Raw genomic sequence first — 15,828 nt, 5'->3', positions numbered from 1 at the left:
GAGGAAATCCCAAGACAACCAAACATTTCTTCAAAATACCTGGCATTTGCCCTAACCGGTTTGGCTCAGTGGATAGAGTGTCGGCCTGCGGACTGAAAGGTCCCAGGTTCGATTCTGGTCAGGGGCATGTACCTGGGTTGTGGGCACATCCCCAGTGGGAGGTGTGCAGGGGGCAGCTGATTGATGTTTCTCTCTCATCGATGTTTCTAACTCTCTATCCCTCTCCCTTCCTCTCTGTAAAATCAATAAAATATATTTTTTTTAAAAAAAATACCTGGCGTTTACTCTTCCAAAAATGTCAGTGACATGAATGAAAAAGAAAATCGGAGGAACCATGCCAGAGTTGCACTTGTCAAGAGTTCAGAAATAGCCAGAGTAGAGAGCGGTCTCTGGGCCCAGCTCTGGGTTGAAGATGCCGGCCCTGCACACTGAAGATTTGCCAGAAAAGGAAAAGCTGAAGATGGAAGTGGAGCAACTTTGCAAAGAAGTGAAGTTTCAGAGACAACAGGTGTCTAAAAGTTCTGAAGAAATAAAAACTACATTGAAGAATGTTCTGGAGAGGACCCTCTGGTGAAAGGCATTCCAGAAGACAAGAATCCCTTTAAAGAAAAAGGCAGCTGCATTATTTCATAAGTAACTCTGGGGAGAAACTTTATCCTCAGTGGCAGAACTAGCTTATTTTAGTTTTCCGAAATAAAACTGACATGCCATTTAAAGAAGGAAAAACTAAATTAAAAGCGGACTTTCTCAAGCACTTACATAGATATGGTTTTGTATAAAAGCTATGTGCTTCTCATCTTTGCTTGCTCCCCACCCTCTTGAAGAGGGCAGAGTATCAAATGTACAATTATGGAAATAAGGACATTACTTGTGCATGACTCACCTCTTTCAGTATATTGCTTGATGCCTCAAATAAAGTGTTATCACTGGGAAAAAAAAAAAAGAAATAGCCAGAGTAAAACCAATGAATCACCCAAGTAGTAATCAGTATAAGTTTATTGCACACACACCAAAATGACCATTCTCAGAACCGGATGCACTCACATCATAACATGGAACGAGATTCAGGGAAATACTGTTATAAAGCAGCTTACATGGTGAGGAAATGGTGACTGTTTCTTCTTCACAGTTATAATATCAGCATTTTCAAAAATGGTAGGGAATTGGTCGGTGGTTACTTCACATCAACCTTGGGAAATAGTTCACTTTTTGCATCTGATTTTCAAGTTAGTTTAAGCTTTGTTAGATTAAATTAAGCTTCACATGACTAAACTGGTTTTGTCTTCCTAGGGACTTTTCAAGGCTGGTCTCTGTTTTTTATTTTAACTGAATTCATTATAACCAAAGGGTATCGTTGGGACATTTGTCAAAATAGGAATACGAGCTGTAGATTACTTAAGAATATTGTATCAGGGTTAAATACCTACACATGATAACTGTGCTATGGTTATTAAGAGAACTCCTTTGTTGCTGGGAACATACACTAGGGGTGAAGGGGTATGATGTATCCAACTTATTCTCAAATGATACCGAAAAAAATACATACATGTGGCAATTGGGGCAAAATCTTAAAAGATTAGGCCCATGCAAAAGCAGACCTGAGCTGGCCACTGGAACAAGTTCAAGGCAACTGGTGCCCTTAGGAACTGTAAGGGCCGTATTAGTCTAGGTGTTAAGTGCTCCTAAGAGATAGTAACCACCGTGTGGGGCCATGATACCACCCCTCCATAGATGCTGGGTGGCAAGGCTCCTGGAGACCAAGATTCACACACCCCATGCCATCCCTGGCAAGGTGACAGGCCATTGCATCTCTGTGCTGGTGCACCTCATTCCTACCCCCACAGGCACGTTGGCCCAATAGCTGGCGAGGATGGCTGGTATGAAGGAGGCTGCACTGCCACCTTGGGCAACTTTGCCAAGGCCACCTTTGATGCCATTTCCAAGATCTGCATCTATGTCACTCACACACCTCTATAGAGACCAAGTTTCCATGTCAGGAATTCACTGACCTTCTAGTCAAGCTCCACGGGAGCGTCTCCATGCAGAGGACCCAGGCTCCAGCGTTGGCCACCACGTGTTTTTATACAAGAAAAATAAACTGAATGCATTAGGCCTGCAAAAAAAAAAAAATCACCTGTGAGACATGTTTACTATACAGAATTCTGGACCTCATCATCAGTTATTCTCATTCAACAAGAGCAGCTGCTGTAGGGATTTTCAGATCACACAGAGGCACAACGAAGTAGTATTTTATTATCCCCATTGGTCCCAAGAAGCCAGTAAATACCCTGGCATACATTCCTAGTGGTGGAGCTATTAGGACCGCCAGCCAGCAGGTCCAGAATTCTAGCAAGCCTGCCTGGGGGGCCGTGAACAGCCCCTGTCAACCAATAATCACATGCTACTGTTTGAAATGAATCTTACTCTTTTTTTTCACTTGTTTATATCCTGCATTTGGTTAGTTGTTAGTTCTTTTTTAAAAAAAAATATATTTCTTTATTGGTTTCAGAGAGGAAGGGAGAAGGAGAGAGAAATAAAAACATCAATGATGAGAGAGAATCATCGATCTGCTGCCTCATGCACGCCCCCCCCTGGGGACCGAGCCCGCAACCCCAGCATGTGCCCTTGGCCGGAATCGAACCTGGGACCCCTCAGTCCGCAGGCCAACGCTCTATCCACTGAGCCAAGCTGGCCAGGGCTAGTTCTTAATTTCTAACACAAATTCTGTTTTTCGCTTGCACCCTTTCAGGCTCTTGATAATTGTCCTTAATTATTAAAATGGCCTGACAGTCTTTAAATCCACTCTGCAAACTTTTTAAAGTTCAGAGATGTGCTAGTATCAAAAAACCAACCCCATAAATGTCAGTTGCTCAAACTTTATTCAATGTAAATGTCGATTATCCAACAGTATTGGATAACTTGAGGAAAGAGAAAATGCAAGACATGAATGCAAATCAAATACTATTGGAGAGCCAAAACCGGTTTGGCTCAGTGGATAGAGCATCGGCCTGCGGACTGAGGGGTCCCAGGTTCGATTCCGGTCAGGGGCATGTGCCTGGGTTGCGGGCACATCCCCAGTAGGAGATGTGCAGGAGGCAGCTGATCGATGTTTCTCTCCCATCGATGTTTCTAACTCTCTATCTCTCTCCCTTCCTCTCTGTAAAAAATCAATAAAATATATTTTTTTAAAAATACTATTGGAGAAAGGAACTAAAGAGGTTTATTTGCATATTGAGCATATTTTAATTTTTTTTCCGAGGAAGTGGTTACTAATATTTGCCAGAAAAAAAAAATGATAACGGCCCAATTCTTTTAAACTAGTTGTGCATAGTTGTCTGTGCGAGTAAAGCAATTTTCAATGTTGACAAAAACAAAACGCAACTTTTGTGGGTTTGTGTGTGGGTCTGGCTGCACGCATGTCTCAAAGCGGTTCAAGAATTCCAAAAAGAACAACTGCTCAGAAGGGGTAAGAACGCTGCGGGGAAAAGAAACCGTTTTTGCTTTTAACGCCTGTTGCAACCTCGCAAACTCCGCCCACGGGGCCTCGGGGATCCCGGCTGCAGCCTCCAGACGCGGAAGGAAGGACCCCGGGGACGCATTGGTCCCTGATCCCGGCGCGCTCAGTGGGACGGGCCGCGGACAGTCCTTCCCACCCCCCAGCCCCACCCCGGGCTGCCAGCTGGCCGCGTCCTTCGCCCCAGTCATTCTTCGCTGTCCCAGCCATGGCCTCCCGCCTCCTCCGTGGGTCCCTGCGCTTATGGGGCGGCCGGTGCGCTCCGTGCCCGCCGCGGTCCGCGAGGTGAGTGCCCGCCGTCCCCCCGTCCGGGCCGGGAGGCTGCGGGGTCCGGGCGGCGACACCCACCTTCCTGGGGACTAGGAACCGGGCGGCTCGAGCGAGGGTGGCAGCCACGGTGCGGGGCTGGGCCGGGCCGGGCGTGGGGACGGGAGAGGGTGGCACTCACTTGAGCGTGGGAAAGCCGAAAGCGGGGTTCGCCCACCCCCACTCTCCCGCTCCATCCCGGCGGCTCAGGTTCTGCGGTGGGCACCGCACGCGGGGTCCGGGGGTGCCCCCTTGCCCCGCACCCCCTGGCGCTGAACTTGGGCTGCGACCTTTGGCTTCAGAACCGCGGCTGCAGCGGCGGCCCACGGTGGGCCCGGGCCGGACTCGCACTCGCAGGGCCGCGGAGAGCGCTGGCGCTGGCCTGGACCAGCCTCTCCGGGAAGACTTCCTGGCCACGGCCCCATCAGACAAGGATATCAAGGATATCGGCCTGAGATGACTAGCAAATGCTTTCATTCACTCACGAGACGCAGAGGATTAGTGGAGACTAAGTAGCTTTGTGACTCTTAAGGTCGTGTTTGTAAGACACGTAGAACCCATTCATCGGATAAACTGGATTCCCTGAGGATGCCTTGTTAAGGAGGCTATTAGGACAGATAAATTAGGGAAACACGGGTCAATGTATTCATTACAGGTTCCTTGGTCTTTAAGAAATGGACGTTCCAACTGACTTGCTCTGCATATTCTCTCTGGCACTTCTTTCACTTTCCTGTGCCCTGGTGTATCTTACTCAGAAATTACCCCCCCCTCAAAAATATATATATATATATATATATATATATTCCAAAAGTTTCCTTAACATAGCATGGGAAATAAAAATTTTAAGATCCAGGCAGACTTGAATGTAAATTCTGCTCTTTTACTTACTAATTATTTAAACAAATGATTCAGTGTCTTAAAGCAACAGTTCCCTCATCTCAGCACATTCCTCGTCCGTCCCCCCCCCCCCCCCCCACACACACACACACCCGGCCCCGCCCAGGAAAAATACCAAATAAGGAAAACCTATATGGCTCATTACAATTTTATTTCTACTTGCAAGAAATTGGAAGCAGTCATTTTTAATTATGGGATCAAGTATTTTTAGTCTATTTGATGCAATATGACAATGGTCTGCAAGGATCCTGCATATCCTGGCCCCGTTACCTCTGACTTCATCTATTGCTCTGGTCACTCTGCTCACTCCATCCACACTTAGCCTCCTTGATCTATCAAGAGCCCATCAAATATCATCTTGCTTCACCCTTTGCTCTAATTTTATTCTTGGTCAAACTTCGTTTTATGCCCGCAATCTGCTTGGCTAAATCTAGCATCTTTAAGCATTTGCTCAAATCTATTTTTCTAATTTATCCTCACTGCACTTTCACACTGAAACCTTTGTTTTTGCCTTGTCCAGACACACACAGTCTGACCCTTGCTCTACTTTTCTTTTCCATAGCCCTTATTACCTTCTAATATCTATAATAATAAAAGCATAAAATGCTAATTAGACCGGACAGCCGAACGACCTTCCGGACGTCATTCCAGACGTACTTCCGGATGAAGCTGCTGCGGCGGGAGCCAAGGCAGAGGTGGTTAGGAGTGATCAGGGAGGCAGGTGAGCAGTTAGGGATGGTCAGGCAGGCAGGCAGGCAAGTGGTTACGGGCAATCAGGTAGGCATGCAGAGTGGTTAGGGGCGGTCAGGCAGGCAGGTGAGTGGTTAGGGCAATCAGGAAGGCAGGCAGGCAAGCAGTTAGGAGCCAGCAGTCCCGGATTGCCAGAGGGATGTCCGATTGCCGGTTTAGGCCCGTTCCTGCAGGGATCGGGCCTAAACCGGCAGTCGGACATTCCCCGAGGGGTCCTGGATTGCGAGAGGGTTGCAGGCCAGGCTGAGAGACCCCGACCCTGTGCATGAATTTCATGCACCGGGCCTCTAGTATTATATAATTTGCTTCTCTCCTTTATTGATCATTTACTATTATTCAGTCTCCCCTTCTAGAAAGTAAGCCTGAAGACAGGGATCTTTGTTTTACTCACTGTTGTATCCCACACATTTTAAAATTTATCTTTATTGTTGAAAGTATTACAGATGTCCCCCCCCCTTTTTTTTCTTTTTCCCATTGACCCCCTCCCCCACACACACCTGCTCCTACCAGGCTTTCACCACACTATTGTCTATGTCCATGGGCTATGCATATATGCATATAAGTTCCCCAGTCAGAACATTTTTTATGAAGACAAAAGGCAGACCAAGTATAGAAATTGTAGTAGTAAATCTTCACAACTAAAGGTTACCACTTAAAAGTCATCTCAGATTGCATTAACAAACTAAAGCACATAAAAGACAAACCTAAAACAAAATGACACAAAATGTGTGTTAAGTGTGTTAGTCAGCTCAGGCTGCTATAACAAAATACCATAGACTGGATCGCTTAAACAACAGAAATTTAGTTCTCAATTATTCTAGAGGCTGAATAGTCCAAGACCAACATGCTGGCCAATTCAAATATTAGGAAGGACTTTCTTTCTGGCATGTAGATGGCTGCCTTCTCCCCATGTCGTCATATGGCCTTCCCTTGGGGTTTTTGTACAGAGAGAGATCTTTCTCCTCCTCTTACAAGGCCATCAATCCTCTTGGGTTAGGACCCCCCCTAATGACCTCTCTGAACTAAAATTACCTCCTCAAAGCCTAGCTCCAAATACAATCACATTGGGAGTCAGAGCTCCAACATATGAATTTGGGTGGGGACACACTTCAGTCTATAGCATTAAGCAAAGATACATAAAGTAGAACAAGATAATCCATTTGGGGAAGGAGGAAAATAAAAGATTCAAACAAGTTCATTGCCAATCAACAAGACTGTCTTTTCTGGACAGAGACTGAAAAAAGCAGGGTCCAGCTAAGGAAGAGAGAAACCCAAAACAGAAATTTGTGCAAAATAGGAAAATGTCCTTTGGCAATATTTGAATATATGATCAAATGGTTTTTAGATGGGAGCTTGAAAATGTAGAAAGTGATACACCTATTTTCAAACCTTTTTAAGAGTACTTTGTGGGGGAGGAGGGAATCTGAAGACCATTGAACTAAAGGAACTACATAGCATCTGATTTTAAGCTTAGTACAGGGGGAGGAGGGAGGGAAGGATCACTTTCTGAAGACCTTGAGTAATTCCATAATAATCCTTATAAAGGTTGGTCAGCATTTTGACTTAGATTTACACCCAAATTGGCTCTCTAGTGTAGCAGTAGCATCAACATCGTTTATATCTTATATACCTGCCATTTGAAATTATGTGATTCTGGATAAAATATTAATTTGGAGAGAGTTGCATTATTGTAAACATTGTACATGACATGAAGACTTAACAGTATTATTTTATTATAATATTTGAATCTTATGTCATTTAATCTACATCGTTGACAACACTATTTTACCTTAACTCACACTTGTAGTTAGTTGTAGACATGATTTCCTCTTTATGAATTGGGAAGTGAAGAGACCATTAAAGAAGGGTAAATTACTTCTTCATCTCATCCAGGTAAGGTAGATCCTCTCAAAAGTGGTGATGCTCAAATTTGAGCAGGTTTGTCAAATTTCAGACTCTCCCTGCCTCTAAAGTGTCTCTGGAGGAAAAAAGATGAAGATTTTTCCATATTGTTTTATGGCATTAATTTGGGTATGCAGGGTAGCAATTTACTTAATTTTCTTAATGTACATATATTCATATATTTTTTTAAGATGTTCTCATTCCGGAGGGGAGCATCGTCTAGAAACTTCTTCTGCTAAAAAATTAACAGATATAGGAATTAGAAGAATCTTCTCTTCAGATCATGACATTTTCCGGGAAAGTGTAAGGAAGTTTTTTCAAGAAGAAGTGGTTCCTCATCACACAGAGTAAGTGGCACATTTTTCTTTAAACTAATGCACCCTAGGAGTAAAATAAGAACTATTTCATAGAATGCTGTGTGTTGTTCTATAAAAAAAAATATCGTGTTTAGGGCTTTATAAACCTTTTTTTATTGTTTTCAGTATAGTGCTGTAAGGTTACAGGATTTTCAACCTAGTTCAAAGCTTTGTCAATGAAATTCAAAATATACAATTCTAAAATAAGAAGGGTTGTTGGTCAAAAGGTATGAATTTCTAGGTATAAAATAAATCAGGGGGATGTGATGTACAGTGTGGTGACTATAGTCAATACCACTGTAGTGCATATTTGAAAATTGATCTTGAAAGTCCTCATCACAACAAAAAAAATTGTAACTATGTATGGAGACAAATGTAAACTGAACTTATTGTGGTGATCATTTTGCAATATATACAATGAATTATGTTGTACACCTGAACTAATATAATGTTATGTCAATTATATCTCAGTTTTTTTAAATGTGAAAATCTCAAATCAATCTAAGAATAATATTTTGGAAAACCGGTGAAGTGACAATAAAATATTAGTCCATTCCATAGTCTTTCTTTTTCTGCTTCATGAATGAATTAAAATGCGTAAAAGCTCAAAGCCCAGCATGCTGCAAATCTTAGTAGCCAACAGGCTACCTCAAAATATTTTTATTACTGGATGGGTAACCTCATTGACCAAAAGCTGTCATTTCTATTAAAATAGGATTTTGCTGTGTTTTCAAAATTTACTCAATGCCAATACTTTCCTACAATTAGAGTGGTTTTTAAAAATTATTTAGAAATAGCCTCTATTAAGTTTTTGGTAAGGCTGACCAAAACTAACTAAACTCTGGTGCCACACATAACTAATCTTTGGGCGCTCTCCCTCCTGGGAGCAGGTGCCCTGCCCCTCCCCCACTTTCCCCTCTCTCCCCACCCCCCAGGCACTTTACCATTAGCTTCCTCACTCCAAACTTCAAGGGCCCTTCCTTTCCCTCCATAACTTGTTTCCTAAGCCCATTTCATCTAGGAATTACTTTTTCTACCTCAGTAATTACCAAGTAAATGTTCTCTTAAAGCTTCCTAATGCCACTGCTGTCCTAAAGAGCTTAGCGAGCATTGACTGAGCATGATGATGATGATGATAATGATGCCGTATTTTTAAGATGTGGTGGCACTGGCAGTACAGTCAGATATCCAGGACCTAACGTTGTCGTTGGCGGTTTGCCACAGGCCCCTTTCACCAGGGCCTCTCCCAAAGGACAAATATTTACCTGCAGTTAGGCATTTAAATGTAAATATTCCAGTCTCAATGATATCGGAAATAGCTAGAGTTTTCACTCTTTAAATCATAAAGTAGTTATTCTCCGAAGTATAAACTGATGCTTCAAACGTTTGTAAAGGTAAAAATAAGCTAATTAAATGTTTAAAGACAAAAGAAATGTAGTATACTACTCTCTAAGACAGTTTTTTGTTCCTTTTTTTACTCTTTTAAATTCCGTTCCAGAAAATTGTTGGTGAGGACTTACAGTAAAAATGATAGAAGTTGACAAGTTGGAGTTGATAGTAAAAATATTTAGGCAGTATACAAAACACGCCAAAAAAAACACATGATAATCAACTCTTTCCTTTAAAGTTTCTTGAGGTATCTGATCTGTATTTACCTTTAATTAGTATCTTTAAATAGCCCATATCTTACTCACTATACCTAACTACCACTTTTTTTAAAAAAAATCTCAGGTTCTTTAACTACCTCCAGCTAGCCATATCTTTCCTCATCATACCATTCTCATTTTTTTAAATTGGTTTCAGAGAAGAAGGGAGAGAGAGAAACATCAATGATGAGAGAGAATCATTGATCAGCTGCCTCCAGCACGCCCCCTACTGAGGATGGAGCCTGCAACCTGGGCATGTGTCCTTGATCAGAACTGAACCTAGGGCCCTTCAGTCCATAGGCCGATGCTCTATCCACTGAGCCAAACAAGCTAGGACCCATTTTCATTTTTAAAGAAGAAAATCAGAGGTTGCACAATCTTGGGCAAACTTTTAACCCTTTCAGAAGTTCATTTGACAGAGCTATGCTGCAAGGTGCTTCTCTCCTCTGCTTTCCTACTTAAACTGTCAGTCCTTATATGTGCTTATCCCACGATTCAGCACTTTAAGGAAATATGAAGGAGGCAATTGCCTTTACAGGGCAGGTTGGGCAAATTCCATGATTATTTACACAACCAGCTGAGAGAGACTACACCCATGAATATCCCTGGATGCAATTTGCAGGCCCAATAAATAGTAGGTGTTAGGACTATAGGGCAATATAATCCTTAATGGCCATTTGTAAACGTCCCACCAAAGGCCAGGAAACGCTTGCTGGACACCAGGAGTCAGACCACAGAAGGAATTGAAAGTGTCCTAAAGACACCCGATCTCACACCTGCATTCCATCCGCGTTCCCAGCCCACCACCTCAGCCCGCAAACCCACTGACAAAAGTTTCCCAGTGGCTGCACATAGGATGAAACTCCAGCTCCTGAGTACTGCCATCATCGACCCAATGTCCCTGGGCTCCGTGTTGTGCAGGTCTTCTCTTTGGATATCCTTTCCCGCATCCCCTTCCCTTAAATAAATTCAATTTTTCTCTATCCACCGTCTGAGATGGCTATTTAGCCTGCCTGTGGACCACCATAGTAACCTTTCAGTAAGGATGGGGAGCACAGGTGACAAAAAGTGGCAAAATGAAGAAGTAGAGAAGAGAACAAGGAGGAGGAGAAATAATAAGCAAGTCAGATGCAAATAGAAGGGTATGAACGAAGTCAACAAAATTACCTTAAATTAAAAGGGCATTTCTGCACAAAATTGTTCATGAATTTCAGTGGTCACTTTTTAAAATCATATGAAAAAAAGCTTTTCTGATTTTCAAACGTTTCTTATTTGCAGATGGGAGAAAGCTGGAGAAGTGAGTAGGGAGCTTTGGGAAAAAGCCGGAAAACAAGGACTGCTCGGGGTCAACATAGCGGAGCAACATGGCGGCATTGGTGGGGACTTGTACTCCGCAGCTGTGGTTTGGGAGGAGCAGTAAGTACTGGGTCACGTGAAGTTAAGTCTTGTTTGTAAGCACATGGCTCACTTCTCTGAAATGATAAAGAATGCATCCTAATCTTTTTCTGAGATTGAAAATTCAATATAAAATGTGAAGGTCTATACTGCCCACGTACTCTTGCACGTTTTTAAATGGGGGAAGGTAGGAAAATTCACTTTTATGTTCTTTAAATGGGTGTTGTTGAAAATTAAAGAGAGAGTTTCATTTCTAATTGACCCATTTGGCTATTTTTATCTCTTTTAAAAGATATTTGAAAGAGAATAAAAGAGTGGGAAAATATTTCCATCAAATATACTAAAAGTTTACAGTACAAGTATTTTTGGTTGATAAATGGGCAAAAGATTTAAACCAACAATTCAGCAAAAAAGAAATGCAAATAGGCTTTTTTTCTTAGGTGAAAAAAAGCTCAAGGACCAGTAGGAAGATGGTGGCATAGGTAAACAAATACCTGTACTCGCTGCCTCCCACAGCCACATCAAAATTACAACTAAAATACAGAACAACTGTCATCCAGAACTGCTGGAAAGCTGGCTGAACGGAAGTAAAGAAGTAAAGCACTAGACAAGTAAAGAAGAAAGCACCCTGAAACTGGTAGGAGGTGCGGAGGCCAGAGAGGGCTGGCCCAGCACCCACATGAGCCGCTTTATTAATTGGGAGGGAGATCCTCTCTGCGGAGGCCGCCCAGGGAAGCAAGGGGTACCAAACCCACACCCGAACCCCACCCAGGGTCCCAGAGCTGGGAAAAGAAGTCCCTATGGGCTGTAAAAACCAGTGCAGATTGGGGCTCAGTGAAACAGAGGCTGCTGGAGACTCAGCTATTCCTCTTAAAAGGCCGGCACCACGAACTGAACTTACAAGGTCCTGCTTCCTCTGAGGCTCTGGGGAACACAGACACGTATGAAGAGGGACTGGATTGTCTGGCATCGGAGCAGGAACTCGGGGTGGCTTTCTCCCAGGTGGAGGTGCTCGCAGGGATCATTGTTCCTGTGCTGGGACCTCCCAGATGGCAGGGATGACTGGCAGCCATTTCTGTTTGCTCTGCCCCAGTGATTCCCTAAGACCCCCACCTCATCCAGTTTACAACCACACCCAAGCTGTGTGCAGCAGCTGTTGCATATGAATGGCCTGTCTTTGCTTAGGCTAAAATCTCAAACAAGCTGCAGCTGGATCAGGGAGCCACAAACCTATCAATAAAAGGCCCAAGACCCGGCACCAGCACCAGCCTGCCTTGTTTCACAGCTGGGCCTCATCTGGGCACTGCCAAACCTGATACAAAGTGGAGGAATCTGCTGATCTCTCTGTAGTTCCTGCTGGGTGGCCCCAGGCAGTGGCTGACTTTGCACCTCCCTGGAGACCCAAGAGCTAGTGTACCCAGTGGTCAGTGTCAGACCATATCAGATTACAACTCTACACATCTATAAGCAACACACTCAAGGGGCAGACTCAGTGAGCACCAAACCCCACCAAAGTAAGTCCTGCTCCATAGGGGTGTCTTCTACACAGCAGCTCTCCCACTGTAGTAGCAGCTGGTCCTCACAGCCGATTGGCCTGGAGGTCAATTCCTCCCAGGGACACCCACAGCAATCAAGTCTCAACTACAACAAGACTGTGCTCACAGCCCACAAAGGGGTGCACCTAGAGCTCCCAGCTCAGGTGACTGGGGAGGCTGAGCCACTGGGCCCTATAGGACACCTACTACATAAGGCCACTCTACCAACTCAAGGAGACATAGCAGCTCTACCAAATACATTCAAACAAACACAGGGAAGCAGCCAAAATGCAGAGCCAAAGAAACATGTCACAAATAAAACAAATGGAAGAAAGCAAACTACTGGATACAAAGTTGAAAAACATGGTTATTCAAGAATCTTCTAGAAACCTTCAAAAAATGGAAAAGGACCAGTCAGAAATTAAATATACACTGACTGGAATAAAGAATAATAAGTAGAGATTCAACAGTAGAGTAGAGGGTTCTGAGAATCAAATCAATGATTTGAAATATGAGGAAGCAAAAAAACACCCAACCAGAAGAGCAAAAAGAATAAATAAATATGAATATGGTATAAGGAGCCTCTGGAACAACTTCAAGCATACCAAAATCCAAATTATGGGGTTGCCAGAAGAAGAGAGAGAGCAAGATATTGAAAACCTATTTGAAGAAATAATGACAGAAAACTTCCCCTACCTGGTGAAAGAAATAGACTTACAAGTCCAGGAAGCACAGAGAGTCCCAAACAAGAGGAACCCCAAGAGAACCACACCAAGACACATCATAATTAAAATGCCAAGGGCTTGCCGAACCGGTTTGGCTCAGTGGATAGAGCATCGGCCTGCGGACTGAAGGGTCCCAGGTTTGATTCCGGTCAAGGGCATGTACCTTGGTTGCGGGCACATCCCTACTGGGGGGCGTGCAGGAGGCAGCTGATCAATCTCTCTCATCGATGTTTCTAACTCTCAATCCCTCTCCCTTCTTCTCTGTAAAAATTCAATAAAATATATATATTAAAAAAAATGCCAAGGGCTAAAGACAAAGAATCTTAAAAGCAGTAAGAGAAAAGCAGTTAATTATCTACATGGGAATGACCATATGACTATCAGCTGATTTCTCAATAGAAACTATGCAGGCCGGAAGGGAGTGGCAAGAAATATTCAAAGGGATGAATAGCAAGGACCTACAACCAAGATTATTCTACCCAGCAAAGCTATCATTTAGAATCGAAAGTTAGATAAAGAGCTTCACAGACAAGAAAAAGCTAAAAGAGTTCATCACCACCAAACCAGTATAATATGAAATGTTGAAGGACATTCTTTAGGAAGAGGAAGAGGAAGAAGAAGAAAAAGAAAAAGATAAAAAATATGAAAAACAAAATGGCAACAAAGACATACCTATCAATAATTGAATCTAAAAATCAAAATAAACGAATAAGAATTTAATGAACAAAGAATAAATTGGTGAATAAAATAGAATCAGAGGCATGGAAATGGAACAGACTGACGATTCTCAGAGGGAAGGGGTGGGGGTGGGAAGAGATTAAACAACGATCTTATATGTATATATATATATATATATATATATATACATATATATGTATATGCATTACCTCTGGACACAGACAATAGGGTGGCGAAGGCCTGGGGCAGGGAAGGAAGCAGATGGAGGGGGGCAATGGGAAAAAAAGAGGGATATCTGTAATAGTCTCAACAATAAAGATTTTTAAAAACACATAAAAACATTATAAGAAAAATAACAAAACAAAACAAAAAGTTCATCCTTACTACCATCAAATGTAAATTAAATTAACTGGGAGTATCTACAAAAGTTAGTAAAAACAAAAAATTGTAATACCCAATGCTAACAAGGTTGCAGTGAAAGTGGCACACTCATATACTCTTGGTGGCATTATAAAGTAGAACAATATATGTTTGGCAGATTAAAAATATGGATACATATCAAAAATGAAAATATTTATGCTCTTTGATCTAGGATGCCACTATGGGGAATTTAACTTAAGGAAATAATGTAATGGAAAAATATATCAGATATGTAGAGAAATAATTAATCATGTTTGATCATAATCCCCAAATTTGGAAGCACTCTAAATGTCTGGCAGTGAAAGAATAAAAAAGGTAAATTGTAGTACGTAAACAATTTGTAATATTTTGTAGCTATTGAAGGTTATTATTACAACAACTATGTAAAAAAATGAGATTTTTTTTCCTATAATTTAAGAAGACAGCTAAGTGCAAAATTCATGCCATGACTGCAGCTATATTAGAATCTATTGTTATGATAAAGGTAATTTGACAAAATGAAAATAGTTGCTGTGTTAGAGAATACAGTTGTAAGTGATTAATATTTTTAATGTTTTATCTTTTAATTCACTAAATGTGTTCCTTGAGCTTCATTAAAGTACTTTTATTATGTTAGAACCAGAAATGAAAAGAATAGTAAAAACTAAGAAAACCTTCAGGAACTTTATTGGTTTGGGAGGAGACAGGGTATTATAAAACTAAGCCCTTTAATATTATGTTGTTTTAATTGAAAACCAAAGAAACTAAAAACAGAACAAAATAACTATTCTGTGCTTTAAATTCTCTTCTTTTTTTTTTCTAAGAGCATATTCGAATTGTACAGGCCCAGGTTTCAGTCTTCATTCAGATATCGTCATGCCCTATATTGCAAACTATGGCACAGAAGAACAGATTAAGAACTTCATTCCCCGGATGACTGCAGGGAAATGTATTGGTGCCATAGCAATGACAGAGCCTGGGGCTGGAAGGTAAATGATCAGTCAGTTGGTTTTGAAGTCTAGGAAGCAAAATATTTTCTACTTGCTTCATACAAAACTCTGAGCAATATGCTAGGAGGAATACAAAGATGAGCACAGCGTAATTCACACCTTCAAGTAACTTCAAACTCCAATAGGAAAATAAGGCGCTATATACACACTAGAGGCCCGGTGCAAAAAAATTTGTGCACTCGGGGGGGGGCCCTCAGCCCTGCCAGTGCCCTCTCGCAGTCTGGGACCCCTTGGGGGAATACCACCTGCTGGCTTAGGCCTGCTCCCTGGGGGATTGGGCCTAAGCTGGCAGTCAGACATCCCTCTGGCATCCCGGGAGCCCTTGGGGGATGTCCACTTGCCAACGGGGAGCAGCCCTAAGCTGCAGTCAGACATCCTTAGAGAGGCTCCCACCACCACCGCTGTCTGGCAGCCGTCAGCCTGGCTTGTGGCTAAGCAGAGCTCCCCCTGGGGGAGCGCACTGACTGCCAGGGGGCAGCTCCTGCATTGAGCGTCTGTCCCCTGGTGGTCAGTGTGTGTCATAGTGACCAGTCATTCCCAGTCATTCTGCTGTTAGGGTCAATTTGCATATTACCCTTTTATTATATAGGAGTGCCTGGCCAGCCTTGGTGAAGGGCTGATGGCTGTTTGCAGGCTGGCCACAGCCCCTTCAGGGTGGGGATCCCCACTGGGGTGCCTGGCCATCCTGGATGAGTGGCTGATGGCTGTTTGCAGT

General features: G+C 42.7%; 1 protein-coding gene, 1 long non-coding RNA gene and 1 pseudogene across 3 annotated transcripts in view; 2 read left to right on the top strand and 1 right to left on the bottom strand.

Moving 5' to 3' along the window:
• The first annotated feature begins 385 nt into the window (after positions 1 to 385).
• LOC132238189 (guanine nucleotide-binding protein G(I)/G(S)/G(O) subunit gamma-11-like) lies at positions 386 to 924 on the top strand (annotated as a pseudogene).
• Positions 925 to 990: 66 nt separating this feature from the next.
• Positions 991 to 4,224, bottom strand: LOC132238190 (uncharacterized). The gene is made up of 3 exons (XR_009453748.1): positions 3,963 to 4,224; positions 2,010 to 2,113; positions 991 to 1,189 (listed from the first exon to the last, which is right to left on the bottom strand). It is a non-coding gene; the product is annotated as an uncharacterized LOC132238190 (long non-coding RNA).
• The window catches only part of ACADL (acyl-CoA dehydrogenase long chain), a 36,572-nt gene continuing 24,365 nt past the window's right edge, over positions 3,622 to 15,828 (top strand). The window contains exons 1-4 of one of the 2 annotated variants that reach the window (XM_059703018.1): positions 3,622 to 3,799; positions 7,561 to 7,716; positions 10,650 to 10,787; positions 14,928 to 15,092. In XM_059703018.1, coding sequence (XP_059559001.1) covers positions 3,723 to 3,799; positions 7,561 to 7,716; positions 10,650 to 10,787; positions 14,928 to 15,092 — 536 coding nt within the window. In that variant the 5' untranslated portion in view covers positions 3,622 to 3,722. The remainder of the gene's footprint in view (positions 3,800 to 7,560; positions 7,717 to 10,649; positions 10,788 to 14,927; positions 15,093 to 15,828) is intronic. The other variant, XM_059703017.1, reaches the window with a different exon arrangement.

This window comes from Myotis daubentonii, chromosome 7 (genome assembly GCF_963259705.1).
Source record: "Myotis daubentonii chromosome 7, mMyoDau2.1, whole genome shotgun sequence".
Taxonomy (NCBI): domain Eukaryota; kingdom Metazoa; phylum Chordata; class Mammalia; order Chiroptera; family Vespertilionidae; genus Myotis; species Myotis daubentonii.
Note: the sequence above shows the minus strand (reverse complement) of the source record. Positions and strands in the feature narration are given on the sequence as shown.